General features: G+C 41.5%; 1 protein-coding gene across 2 annotated transcripts in view; it reads right to left on the bottom strand.

The window, feature by feature from the left end:
* Nucleotides 1-15,103, bottom strand: part of LOC122790796 (alpha-1-microglobulin/bikunin precursor) — a 227,648-nt gene that overhangs the window by 175,751 nt on the left and 36,794 nt on the right. For both annotated transcript variants that reach the window (XM_044058418.1, XM_044058420.1), the window contains exon 3: nt 1,671-1,747. In XM_044058418.1, coding sequence (XP_043914353.1) covers nt 1,671-1,747 — 77 coding nt within the window. The remainder of the gene's footprint in view (nt 1-1,670; nt 1,748-15,103) is intronic.

Raw genomic sequence — 15,103 nt, 5'->3', positions numbered from 1 at the left:
CTCTGTTACCAATGGAGTACATTTCTGCAAATAACATTACTCTTCCATGGACAGGTTAGTGTTCCTGGATCACAAATTTATCTCATTTGCATAGCTTTCAGCAGCAAATGAGGTAATCTGCATAACATAACACTGTCCGTGCAAGAGTAGCTTTAGAAGCTCTCATGCATACCCCTGCCAGCTGTTGCTGGATCGCTTGGCAGACATACTGGCTGTCTGCCGTCTTACACTACTCTTATACTCAGTGCAAGCATTCGTAAATCCGGCTCAGTGTCTGGCTCAATGTCTGGTTTGGTGAACCGGTGTTTGCGAAAGTGCAATAATTAGCAAAACTAGTAAGTCTTAATGCGACTGTTTGAAGAAATTAACTCCTCACTTTGTAAGCTGTTTTGCTAATGAACTGAATGTGAGAGTCGAAACATAAGTAATCAGAATTATAATGCTCGTCTTTATACTGTACTACAGTTGTAAGTATATCATTATTTAGTGCTTATGGATACCTTATGTGTCCTAAAGTGGATTATAACTTTCTTTTTGGAACTGAGTACTGGTCCTAAAACATGTTCAACAAACTGACATTTTAAGTTTTAACTCTCAAACAGTAGTAACATGGCAGGCTAGTTTATTACTGAAAAATCAGCTCAGCACCATATAGCCTATTCCAGAGGCAAAGTTACCATGAACAGATTAAATACGTACTGATAAACTGGATGGCTCAGAGGTTCAGTACTTATTAGTCTAGGGAAAGCCAAAGATTCACCAAATCCAGAATAGAATGTTCTGTTACCCAATTTTGAATCCATTTGATGATGCATAAATTTGCAATACGCTTACTTTGTTATGATCTTGTCAGAGTGGAATAGTATCAGACTTTTTTGACTATTAACTCTAGGTAGATGCATCAACCAGTAAACCCAAGTTCAAAGCATCATGGATGTTACAAAACTGAATCAGGTTTGCTGCATAAGACCACAGTTAGTGAAATTATGTTGATAAACATCCAATTATTCAACTAAATTTTGGTAATAATCGCAATAACACTTTCTCATATTTTATATAGGATTCTTGTTATACTGATCTGTAATTGCCAGATCTCTGATATCCCTCACCCTATAAATAGGCATCACAACTGCAGTTTTCCCTTGATCAGATACACATCCAAAGCTAAGATGGATATCCATGTAGTAAGCATCAAATATTTTTTGAGGAACTAATTTGGAAATGATATACTTACTTTAGGGGAGCTTATGTTCTTCCTACAGTTTTGTAACGGATTTCCTAAGGTCTGATTAAAACATAGTAACACATCTCTATCTCTAGCCCTTCTGTTTATAGGAAATAAGCAACAAAATAGGCATCTTCACCGGCCCCCAAAAAAGCAACAAAATAACTATACCCCCCCCAAAACTCTTGTTTTGTGTAACAAGACAGCATTGCTTAGTATGTAGGTACAGTGATCATTCATGTATGCAAGTAGGAATAAAAGGTCCTGCAAAGCATGCTGCCAGTCTGTGAGGTATTAATAAAATCAAATCTGGCTAGTATAATTTTTCTCAGTATTTAATGTGGTAGAAATGCAAGTTAAGATATTTTAGTTCCCTTATTTATTTTGTTCATTTATTCATTCATTCTAATGATACTACAAATTTATGTTACTTAGCTATACTTACTTTCATAGTTCTGGAAATATTTTCCTGGTGTTTCAGTTTTTTGGTTTGTGCTGGAAGTCTGAATGCATTTTCCATGTCTAGTGGAACAAGGGAAAAATGTTAAAAGTTAATCATAAAAGCATCGCTGAAAGGGATCATTAAAAAAAAAAAAAAGTCCTCAAAACTACACCATCCAGGTTGCCTGAATCCATGAACACCATTAGAAAGAAAGCTAATCTAGGCGCTACTATTTCAGGTGTAATGTCCTGTAGCTGGAAGAGAAGTGTATGAAGGACACTGACGTGTAAATATGGATTTGATAATGGGACTTAATATCTAATTCCCTTTTCTGTAGGTGACTGCAGGGACCCAGGAGCATAGTCTAAAGGAAGTGAGCTAAAAAGCTTCCTTACTTGAGAAACTACAACTCTGAAATAAAATGGCTTGACCAATGCAGGGGTTGAGGAAGAGCCAAATAAGTTGGGTAAAAGGAAGGCTGAGGGAAACTACTAGCATTATACTTGAAGACCCTATTAAGAGCGTTAAACAGCATTATGCACGAAAAGTCTGTGTAAATACTGTTTTGGGTCATAGGTTCAAGTATGGATAAAGACCTCAGGTGTGTGACCATCACTAGTTTGCCAGTAATCAGTGGAAGAAATTTTATACTAACCAATGAATAATTGGGTTCCCAATTATGTGCAACCAGTGAACACGCTGAAATGTATGTTGGCTAGTTAAATGAAGAATTCCTTGAGAAATAAAAATATTCATGTATAAGTAATATTTACTATAGGCAAGGTGTCATGTGAAAGTGCTGATAAAAGTTTGCGGACCATATATGTGAGTGTTTAAATTACATACGATATCATGGATGCTTTGAAAGCTAAATCACCTTTCTAAAGACAACATTCCATGAAGTAAAAACAGAAATGTGTATTCTCTGTACTTTTTCCCACTGTACATAGCTTACAGTTTTTGTAAAAGAAAAAATATTCCTTGGTTTGCATCACTCCTTATTTTATAACAAAGTATAAAAGTCCCACAGTAAAACTGAGCTGACAAGAAAATACTGGTAAAGAAACAAATATTTCTCCTATTGATGTTCCTCATCAGTAACCAATGGATTTCTGCTTGCTATCTTCTCCAGTTTTTCTTTTTCGCAAAATGAGGAAATCCCTTTTGATTGCACATGGTCGGTAAGGGATAAATGATTGCCTGGGGTAATTTTGTTGATAATGGTCTTAAAACAATTTTCACTATATTATTGCATGTGCCCAGAGATTTCATGTATGGCATTACTTATAATGAGGTGCTGCAAATGGACTTTAATCCAGATGCCTCAGTATATATATACTTTGTCACTGTACCTCTTCAGCAAGTAACCTACTTTGTCTTCCTGTGTGCATAAACAACTATTTTATCTTCTGCCCATTCGAAGCTAGGTCACCAAACCACAGTGAGTAATCTTCTGACCCATTTGTTCTATTCCATTCTGTTTGGCCATCCCCCCCATTACCCGGGGGGGGGGGGCTTTCTAAGCAGCAGGGACATTCTTTGCAGAGCTGTCATCTTAAATGCAAATAGTGAGACAGAAAGACACAGCTGCTGATGACCCATTATTGCCAGCTGGCTGATTTTTGAATTTTTTACTTTTGCACCTGTAGCCTTCCCCATGATTGCATGGTGTAATACCGTACTACCACAAGCCTAGTATGAGTAAGCACTTTCGTATACTCACACTGCTCAGCTGGGTCATAAACATTTCTTGGTTGGGCTCATATTTGCCTAGTCCTTGTCAGTCCTGGGCCAACTGCTATGTGGCACTTCTGTAGCAGGGTCAAACCAAAAGGGAGGGGATGACTTAAGTCCAACAATCAAGCTGAAAGCCATGCTAGGATAGGATCTTGTGCCATTTCAGCCATAACTGACCTGTATCAGTTCTCACTGTATTAGTTTACATGCTAGATTTTGTTGAACTGACTGTGGGTTTCATAATTCAGAAATAAATGGATGAGCTTTTGCTTTCAGTGTATAAGTCAAAGTTGAACCCATTTCTATGTCCAGAGCCTACTGTAAAGCAACCAGAAAGCCAACTTAGTTACAAGTATTTTACCGAAAGCAGCTTTTGCAGTACTGTTAGATGGACATTGGATACTCTGCACAAATTAAGTTTTCCTCAAATGTTTACTAAAAAAAAAAATATTTCCTTCATCTTGTGAGTGACTGGCACTAATTTGCCCCAAGTTGTGTGTTTACATGGACCTGTACTTGTGTGGACTTATTAGCTGCAATAGTTCTGCACAATGACTTTTTCTACATATTCTAACCGTATATTTTCCTTTCTTGTGTCCCCTAAAAATCCTATAAAAAATTAAAAAAACACAGGACAGCATGGCAAAATAGCAGATTTACCTACCTTTCTATTTCTAGTTGTCTATATCTTGGTATCTTAAGGCAGTGTAAGAACTGCCTCACGATTACTGAAAATAAATATTTATTTAGACTTTGTTAGTTTAAGCTTCTATTGGGCTTTCTGTGAGAGGTGCAAAAACATAGTGAACTTAGAGGAAATACCCTCAAAATCTCATGCATGCAGTATCGCATCGCACTGATGTTCTTCATCTCACATTGCTGCAGTCCTTACACTTGGGCAGTCCGCTGTCCTCGGTCGGCCCGAATATCAAAGTATAAGGCTGACGTCGGTCAAGGCGCATTTGACTGACATCAGGACGTCAGGGTACAAATGCGCATGACCGACGTCATATCCTCAGTCTTTTTTGCCGCATGGTCCGATGCAGAAGCAGCATTGCAAGTGCCGGTTGGCGTTCTGAGATTTTTCGATTTCGAAGTTTCAGACCGAGTTCAAAGTTGGCTAAGTACCCCGTTGGGGAATATTTTAGTTTTTTCTTGCCTCAGTAATTTACCGGATGTCAGAAAAAGTCAATAATTGCATTTCTTGTGGGAAACAGATACCGCATAGAGATTATCATACTTTGTGTATTCCTTGCTTAGGGCCTGAGCACGACGTTGTTGGCTGTCGCTCTTGTGCTAGGTTTAATAAACGCACTATAAAGAGAAGGTTGGATTGTGCAAGGTTAGTCTTTGGGAATCGGTGCAATTATAAAATGCCGTCGGATGCTCCGACGCCCGCTTCTTCGAAGAAGCGCAAGGACAAAGCAGTTAAGCCTAGACTAGAAGAACCGTCTGTACCGGACGCCGGTTCTTTAGAGGTGTCAGTGGAGCCGGTGGCTCCACCGGAGGTTTCTTTGTGTTCCCAGGGTGAGCCTTTATTATTGCAAGATGTGGCCTCTCAGGAGGCAAGTCAGGCTGAGGGGGCTTCTCAGGTTACTATACTCCCCTCCCTTCCTAGGGTGGCTAGGCCCTCTCCTTCTGTTTCTAAGGCTTCTCCCAGGGGCAGGCCAGGTTTAGCTTCAGTTGGTGTTACCCCTAGCTCTTCAGGAACTGTGCTCAGGAAGCATATGCTTAAAATGGCAGAAGATTTGATTACTTTGATTAGGGGTTCTATGCCCCCTCCTGATAAGAGACCTAGGATGGAGCCTGAGCTGGGGGGTTTTGAGCAGGCTTCAGATGTTTCAGAGTCTTTGGCTGAAGACTTGCAGGAGTACTCTCCTTATTCTGATTCTGATGTGGATGATTCTACTCCTTCTGCTTCTCCTCCTGAGGATTTTTCTTTTTCAGAAACTCTTCATTCCATGAGGGAGCATTTTAAGTGGGAAGGTCAGGACTTCTCTGATTCCAGGAAAAGGCTTAGGGAATTTTTGTTTTTACCCCAGCATAGGCCTTTGGCTATACCTCCTGTTTTGGATGTAGTGGGAGATGTTTTTTCAGAGGCTTCTCTTAATCCTGATTCTTTGCCTCCTGCTCCTGTTAAGCCGGATAGGTATTAGAGTGCCTGAAGCTCATAAGTATCTTTTTAAGAGTCCTAGGGCAGACCCAGAAACTGTTAGTCAGGGGCCTAAAGGTGTTAAGGCTTCTGTTGTAAAGAATCCGGTTCATGCAGACAAAGAGGCTAGGGCCTTGGATAGATGGGGAAAGAAAGTTTATACTTCTTCCACTCTTGCTATGAGGGCTTTGAATTGCCAGTTTCACATGTTGAAATACCAAAACTATCTCCTTTCACAATTGAAGTCTAAGGTTGATGCTCTGGCAGTAGGTATTGATTGTAAAGAGTTGCAAGATTTAGTGCATGTTTCTGAACAGGTGGGTAAGCATTCTTTGCAATGTGGTTTTGATGCTGTACAGGCCTCGTCTAGGGTGGCTGCCACTGGGTCAGTTCTTCGCAGGCACGCCTGGCTAAGGGATCAGAATTTGTCTGAACATGTTAAAACAAGGATTTTAGATGCTCCTTTACAATCTGACGTGTTGTTTGGTCCTCCTGTCGAGGCAGTTTTAAAGAAAATGGAGGACAAGGCTAAGTCTATGCAGACTGTTAAAGATTTTTTGCAGGTCCAGCCTCCAAAGTTTAGTAGAAATTGGCCTACTAAGGGGTGGACGTATCCTTCTTATGATTCCCAGTCTAGGGGCAGATCTAGACGTGGTAGGGGCAGAGCTCAGGGCTCTTTCAGGCCTAGAACAGGGAGTTCTCCTGCACAGTCTTCGGGTGAGGGCAGGGGTCAGTCCTTTCGTAAACAGACCCAATGACCTACCTTTTCAGCTGCCAGAGCCTTCTCGTCTGGCAGCACCTTTGGGAGGAAGGTTGGCACTTTTCAAAGAAAATTGGAGTTTAATTACCCAGGACAGATGGGTATTGGATATCATACACCACGGTTACAGGTTTTATTTCCATACCTTGCCTCCTTTCAAAGGCATGCCAGCCGTTCCTCCTCAACAAAGAAAAGAAGCTCACAAGCAAGTTTCTCTGTTACTCCAAATAGGGGCCATACAGCCGGTCCCTATGCCAGAAATGGGCCTAGGATTTTATTCTCGCCTGTTCCTAGTACCAAAGAAGGGGAACACGTGGAGACCAATTTTGGATTTATCTACCCTCAACACTTATCTGGACATTCCCAAGTTCAAAATGTTGACGTTACAGCAGCTTTTACCTCTGCTGGGCAAAGATCATTGGATGGTAACTTTGGATCTCAAGGAGGCTTACCTTCATGTTCCTATCAGACTAAGTTGCAGGAAGTATCTGCGATTTCGAGCTGGGACTTCTCACTATCAGTTCTCTGCATTGCCCTTTGGCTTATCTACTGCCTCCAGAGTGTTCACGAAAGTTCTGGCTCCAGTGATAGCTTTCTTCAGGCTAAAAGGAATACAGATCTATCCTTATTTGGACGACTGCCTGATTCTGGCTCAAGGAAGGAAAGAGCTTCTTCATCATTTGGAATATGTGATAGCAGTGCTAAGATGCCTGGGGTATTCTGTGAACGAAATAAAGTCCAGTCTAGTACCCTCTCAGGACATGTGCTTTCTGGGTGTGAGACTGAATACAGCATCCCAGATGGCCTTTTTAACCCCGGACAAACAAAAGAGTCTATCCCTTTACTTCCATCAGCTATCTTATCAGTCCGGGCTGACTGCAAGGACAGTCCTTCAAGCCTTAGGGTTCATGGCATCTTGTATTCTGGTGCTTCCCAATGCCAAACTGCATATGAGGAAGCTGCAATGGTATCTCAAAATGTATGGACACAGCACTGCCAGGATCTAGACACTGTCATTCAAATAATACCTTGCATTCAAAAGGAATTTTGTGGTGGGCTCAGGAATGTCACCTAAACAAGGGACTCTCTGTGACCCGGCCAGAGGCGAGTCAGATTTTAACGACAGATGCCTCAGACAAAGCTTGGGGAGCTCATCTAAATGGAAAGTGGATACAAGACAAGTGGCCTGCCAGACTACAACATCTACATATCAACCTGAAGGAGATGTTAGCAGTCCAGTTTGCATTAATAGCTTTCAAGGATTTACTTCTTCCAGGGCAGGTATTGATTCTAACAGACAACACAACTGTCATGTGGTACATCAACAAGCAAGGGGGCACGATTCTTATCCTCTATGCAGGCAAGCAATGATTTTGTGGGAGACTGCTCTCAGTTTACAGCTCAATCTTCAGGCAAGGTTTCTGCCAGGAGCACAGAACTCCTTAGCAGATGTGTTGAGCAGACGAATTATGGATCCCCACGAGTGGAAATTGGATCCTCATGTATTTCAGAAATTGACAGTGTCATGGGGAACTCCAGACATAGATCTGTTCGCTTCTCCACTAAACCATCAGCTGCCAAAGTTTTGCACAGAAAGGTTTCATCCCACAGCTTGGAAAGTGGATGCTCTTTCTTTCAATTGGAGCAATCTTCATGTGTATGCCTTTCCTCCTCTGCCTCTCCTCCCAAAGGTACTTCTAAAGGTCAGACAGGACAAGCCAAGGATGATTTTAATAGCTCCAGATTGGCCTCAACAGCACTGGTACCCATTATTGAGAAGTCTGGTACGGAAGCCTCCATGGCCTTTGCCTTCGATTCCACACCTGTTGTCACAGGAGGACAGCCATTTGCTGAATGTCAAACTTCACTCTCTTCACCTAACAGCCTGGCATGTTCTGTTTTGAACCATAGAGGGTCTCAACTTCCACAACAAGTTTTGAATGTGATTTTGGAAGCTAGAAGGCCTAGTACAAGGAAACTGTACGCAGATAAATGGAAGAGATTTTTATTTTAGAGTGCAGCAAAAGATTTTGATGTTTCTGAGCCTAATTTGAGTGTGGCTCTTCAATTTCTTACTGAGTTATTGGACAAAGGTTTGTCTTTCTCTTTTATTAAGGTTCATGCTGCAGCAATTTAATTTCGGCTCACTATGATTGTGACCCACCATTGTTTTCTCATCCTTTGTTCAAGCAATTTCTTAGAGGGGCAAAGAATATAAGACCCCCACAAAGAGCTCCTACTCCTGCTTGGGATCTCAATTTTGTGTTGGAGAAACTCACTCTACAACCTTTTGAGCCTGCAGCTACTTCTGAGTTGAAATATTTATCATGGAAGACTGCTTTTTTGTTGGCAATTACCTCTGCAAGAAGGGTTTCTGAATTGCAGGCCCTTATGGCGGTTGAGCCTTTCTTGATTTTCCATAAGGATAGGGTATCATTACGTACTAATCCTTCCTTTATGCCTAAGGTGGTTTCTAGTGTGGCTTTAAACCAAACTATTCATTTGCCTACTTTTTATGCAAATCCCCAAAATAAAGGGGAAAAGATTTTGCACACTTTAGATGTACACAGGCAGTTGCGTTATTATTTGGACAGAACTAAAGGGTTCAGGCAGTCTCAGCAGTTGTTTGTTTCTTTTGCTTTGAGTTCTCAGGGCAAGCCTGTGTCAAAACAAAGTATTTCTAAGTGGAATGGGTTTTGCATTGCTTTCTGTTATTCCCATCATGGCAAGGAAGTTCCAGCTGGGATTAGGCCTCATTCCACTAGGGCTACTGCCACTTCAACAGCTTTTTTTAGGGGAGTGGCAACCAAGGATATTTTGGAGGCAGCTACTTGGAGTTCAGTGCATACTTTCTCTAGGCATTATCACCTGCCACTTTACTCTAAATCCAGGGCTGGTTTTGCCACTGCTGTTTTGCAGGGCATTTTGGCAGCTCCTGCTTCCTTGTAGTTAGCCATCCTCCCTTACCTCTGCTTTGGGATTCTACCCAAGTGTAAGGACTGCAGCAATGTGAGATGAAGAACATAGTACAGTTTTGTACCTACCATAAATGTAGATGTTCAAGATCCACATTGCTGCAGTCCAATTTACCTCCCTCCTTCCCCTCTGCAGTTAGAGGTGGTTGTGTGGGTTGGGTTGTACATATTGTGTATATTGTATATATTGTACATATAGTTAGTGCAAGGGTGGTTGGTTGGTTGTTTGCTGTCTTTTGGTTTTGACCTTTATTTTTAGGGTCTTCTGACATCTGGGGCAAGAAAAGACTGAGGATATGACGTCGGTCATGCGCATTTGTACCCTGACGTCCTGATGTCAGTCAAATGCGCCTTGACCGACGTCAGCCTTATACTTTGATATTCGGGCCGACCGAGGACAGCGGACTACCCAAGTGTAAGGACTGCAGCAATGTGGATCTTCGAACATCTACATTTATGGTAGGTACAAAACTGTACTTTTTATCTCCACCTACACAAATACAACATCCCCATACTGACAACGCTAAACCACTACATGCTGATGCTATAGAAATCACTACAGAAGCCTCACAGAACTCTTAAAAGTGAATGCCAACAATCCCCCAGTACATGTTCAACATGTGCCCCTTCATCAACATCATAACACCTCAGTGTCTAATAAAAATACAACAGCCTATGGAAGCATCCTAGATGACTCCAGTCTCACTGGACTGACCAAGGACAGGGTTACAGTTAGCAGTTTCTCCAGAGTCAGGATTGCTGATATGTAAAGTGTCCTCCGGATCTTCTTATCCAGCATGTATGAGTGACATGATTGTTCACTCCAGCCTGGAGTTGGGTTTGTCCTGAAAACCCAGGACAACGTGCTATGTATACTTCAGTCAAGTACAAGACACATTTTTGAGTGATATCTTCCACTTATTGAGAACAATGTCTTGATTCAGGGGAAAAATTTCATACAGCATCTGGCTTAAGTAGCTGGTGTCATTTATGGGGGTCCAGTATGTATCCTCCGGGGGGGGGGGGGGGGGGTTGAGATTTATTGATGGTCCCAGTTGCTTTGCATAAGATGGCCTGTAGATGACCAAGAGCTTCTGCATACTGGCCAAAGCTTTTGCTGCCCCACTGTGCTTTTCTTAGGGTAGAGCTCAGCTAATAAACATATCAATTTAACAAACCAGAAATTGGGCAATATCATTTAGAGGCAATTCTGCATCTAGCACAAAGTTCTTGTTTGTGCTTTTACCAAGACATTGTTAGTGTAATGAGAGCACCCTGTCCGTTTTAGGGTTTTGTGGACCTATTGTACCTTCAAGCCCACTGTGAATGGTGGTACCTGTGTTCAAGTATTTTACCCCTTCCAAAGGGGTAGCCAGTGGCTCCCCCATCATGAGCTCATCAAACTACAGCTCACAGTAGAGCAGTCAGAATTTCAACTTGTACCTTGTTACCAATCCCTTTCTATGGTTCTGCACAATCACGAAAGCTTCCTTTTATTCTTTGAAAACATACCTGTAAGAGATGTTTCTTTAATCTTTGGTGACATCAACTACCCCACCATAGACAGGAGTGCTTAAAATTCTAATGTTGAGCAAGCACTGTCTTTCTTAGGTTGGGTTAACAAGAATTCCCTGGATCATATTGTCTGAAATCTCTCCAGGGTTAGTAATATCCTGGACCTACTTCTCACAAATGCAGCCTTGGCATGTTAAGTAAAAGAGGGATCAGCCACATGCAGGTAAGTCAGACCACAAAATAGTTACCTTTACCAATAGCTTATCCACTGCCCTAGTAACCAACACCATCCTCTTCAGAGACTTCAAAACAGCAAACCTTTTACAGTTGTACAACAAAATCTCACAATTCACTGAAGTTGACACTAGAGTGTTTGCAGGATATGCAGTCACCTGTACCAACAATCTTCTTGTTCATTTAGCTAAATGGATTAATGGAGCAATTTCCACCAGACCAAATAGTGGCAAATTACCCTGGTGGTCAATAGATATTAAACTATACTTGTCTTTTGGCTTTTCCTGGTTAGGGGTTGCCACAGCTGAACTCTGGTCTGCTAATGGTTGGCAGTAGATTTTCACAAACGCCGAGGTGCCATCTCAACGTCCAACCTTCAACGAAGGCTCGCCCATTTACGCATGTCTTTCGAATGTCCACCCAACCACAGGGAGGACAGGCAGACTCCACACAGAAGACACTCCTCACACTCAAGCCGAGAATCGAATGGGAGAACTTCTTGCTGTGAGGCAACAATGCTACCCGCTGCACCATCGGTATTAAGAAACTATACCTTGAAATAGTAAAAATAGAAATTCTACCTTAGAAGGAAGAAACTGCTTAGAACCTTCCATCACAAAGAGAATATAAAATACCTCGACGAAAAACTGAAGGCACCTATAAAAACCAGCAAAGCATCTCATGAACAAAGGCTAGGGATAATTCCTTCTTTAGCTGTGCTAGAAAACTAAGCAGTAATTCACATTGCTGCTCCAAACATATCTAAAGTGCACCTCCATTCCTGTCTTAAAGTAATTGCCAACATACCAGCAAAAAATTTTGCTGCAAAATTCTCCACAGAAAATATCCTCTCTCAAAGCATCCCTAAGTTAGTTCCCCTGCTAACTCAAAGGATTGTATCCTTAAACACTCCATCCCAAAGCACCTCTTCATTGGGTCCTGAAAATATACTGGGTTGTCTAATAGTATCAAGCAAGCTCTTGGAGATGTCCCCTCATAACATTGTTCAACCTAAGCCTTGCCACAGGATACATTCCTAAATAATGGTACATTGTAGTGGTAATATCCCCCACCATTGATCTGTGCAACTACAGACCCATTAACCTTGTAAGTCTTGACTGTAAAGTCATATAGCATATCACTAATGTTAAAAACTAGGTCATTAAAAGTGTGGTCAGGCTTGACAATTAAACATTTGCATTTGCTTATAGCAGGTCATGCCTGTTAAACCTTGTAACCCTTTTTCTGGTGGACAGTGGTCACCACAATGTCTATTTGGATTTGGCAAATGCATTTGACACTACCAAATGATGGAATTAATTAACGGCTTTGAAAATTGGTCTATATGTGGTCAGATGAATTGGAAACTGAGTCAAGGACAGAACGCTAGTCAGTCAGTGATGCCCCTTCAGTTAAGGGAAAAGGTGACCAATGGCATTCCCCAGGGTTCTGTACTCTGCCACCTCTTTTACAGTGATAGTAATATCCTTCAAGTGGAACTAAGAAACCTGATCCCTTTTGGTGCATTGAAAAAAAGTCTCAAACAAAATGCTGATAAATGCAGTATCACCACCTTCAGAAAACAAATTTCTACTACTTACTGAAAAGGACATCCCACTGCCTGGTGAGTCTCTGATCAAGGATGTGGACAGCTGGGTCAGTGGCTCCCCTCACTATGATCCACATAACATTTCTAGTTAGAAAATTCGTCTGCATCTCAAAATTATTTGCCAAGGGCATCTCATCTAAAACAAAGGAAGTTATTGTTCATACGTATGCTGCCTTGGTTGATACGTATTGTATCTCACACTAGAGACACACACTTGGAAAACAATAAAGATTCCTAACAAAAAGCATCTCTGGCCAAAATCATCTTGGATTAGGTAAGACTGGCATCACTATCCCTAGGTTTTTATTTCCAGATTTCTATGATATTTTAAAAACTGTTGAGTATAGTTCAGAAAGGAATTGAACTTCATTAACACTGTGCATATGTTAGCCAGCCTAAACAAGAAACTCTGCTCTGTCCAAGTTCTCCTCACCTTGGAGAATGCAGACATTTGTGCTCTGTGCAGTTACTGAGACATGGTTTAAATCTGTGGAGGGCACCCCGGCAGTGCAGGGAATACAATACCTTCCACACACTTAGACCAGCTATTGTACGGGCAGGTTGTAAGGTAGGGTTGTCTCGCTCTACATTAAAAACATACCTACTTCAAATTTGTCAAACAGAATGAGGTGCTTGAGGTTTTCCATGTCCAAATTACCATGGTAGGGTCCTATATTGTATCCTTACAGCTATAGAACACCCTCTATGACCCACAAAACCGATAGCTCATACATATACCTACTGGAGATGCTTGCCATTCCATCTGATACCATATTCATGGTGGATTTTCACTACCCCTCTAAATTTAAAATCTTATACCATCCCAAACCTGCAGTCTGAGAGATTCCTTGACTTTGTAAACACAATCATCTTGGATTAGTTGGTCTATACATCTACTAGTGGTGCAAACATACTGGATCTGGTGCTCACAAATATGGAGAAGGCTGAACCCCCTAGTGTAGTTTCCTTTCTGGTAAGTTTAGGGCATAGTGAGGTCCCTTTCAAAATAAAAAAAAAAATCTTTGACCTCCGCAAACCCTTTAACTATGAAGTAGTTTGCCCTAGAGTAATTCCTATTAGTAATTTATTATAGCTGTGCCTACTATCAGCAAGCCCTAGACCAACTAAAAAAAAAAAAAAACACCTTACTGGAATCCAACCCTAAACAACAGAGGGAAAAAAAGTTATGGCTAAAATGAGGAAATGTAATGCCCAGCAGAATAAAAAGTCTCTCATCAGGCTAAGCAAACACTTCAGTGGGCAAATTGTCTGCCAAGGCCAACCAAAAGGCCTTTTGTTTAGCTATGTCTGAAACCTCAAAGGCAGGCAGCACACAGTACTGTGCAGAACTGATGGTTAGTGGAGCCAGAAGGTAGAGCAAATCAACTATCTGAAAAATTAATCTCCAGTTTTACCCCCCCCCCGTAATACTATCAGACAGAATCCTACAACTATCACTATGGACCAGGTCCTAAATGTGCTACTTAAGACTAAGAACACCACATTGATGGTCTTAGATATAGTATCTCAGCATGCCTCCTGAATATTCTGAAGCATGACCCATCTACTAGATAATATCCCAGCATACATTCTGAATATTCTGAAGCATGACCTATCTACTCGATAATATCCCAGCATGCCTGCTGAATTTTCTGAAGCATGACCTATCTACTCGATAATAACCCAGCATGCCTGCTGAATATTCTGAAGCATGACCTATCTGCTAGATATTCCAGCATGCCTCCTGAATATTCTGAAGCATGACCTATCTAGACCTCTGGGGGTCACTGTTTAACCATAGCCTCCTGACGGGCTTTGTTTCATATGAATGGAAGACTGAAGTAGTCATCACTCTTTCAGTGGACCCTGGGAACTACAGACCCACAAGTTGGACTAATTTCATATGCAAAGCCTTGAAAAGAATCAGGAGTATGATTAATGAGATAGGAAACTGTCTGACACTAGATATAACCCAGTTTGGTTTTGTCAAAAGCAGATCATGTTTATTCAGTCTGGTGGACTTTTATGAAAATGTCACCAACACAATGGATGAGTGCAAAATGGTACATACTGTTTAGCTTGTCCTGACCATACAATAGCCCAGGGCCCAGTAGTTAGGGATTTGTGTACATAATGTGAATAGCAATCTGGCTTTCAACAAACGTATCTAAGGTAGTAAGGAAATCATTCTACATTGGTCAACTTATAAGCAAGTGAATGGTATCTAGGTCTAAGGAGGTCATTCTTCCTCTGTATTCCACCCTCATGAGACCCATCATTGAGTACAATGCCCCCCTTGGTATGTAACTGACCAGGCACATGCAGCAAATGGAATGCCCGTACAGGTTCCTCAGAAAAAGAAATCCGGGTATAAACAATATGTTCTTTGCAGATTGCCTCAAAGCCCTGTCGCTTTTACTCTTCCTGCAGACTGTCGAGAGGCGATCTGTCTGG

The sequence above is a fragment of the Protopterus annectens genome, chromosome 16.part0, assembly GCF_019279795.1.
Source record: "Protopterus annectens isolate FY-2018-M chromosome 16.part0, PAN1.0, whole genome shotgun sequence".
Classification (NCBI taxonomy): Eukaryota; Metazoa; Chordata; order Ceratodontiformes; family Protopteridae; genus Protopterus; species Protopterus annectens.
The sequence above is the reverse complement of the archived record's forward strand: the minus strand, read 5'-3'. Positions and strand labels throughout refer to the sequence as shown.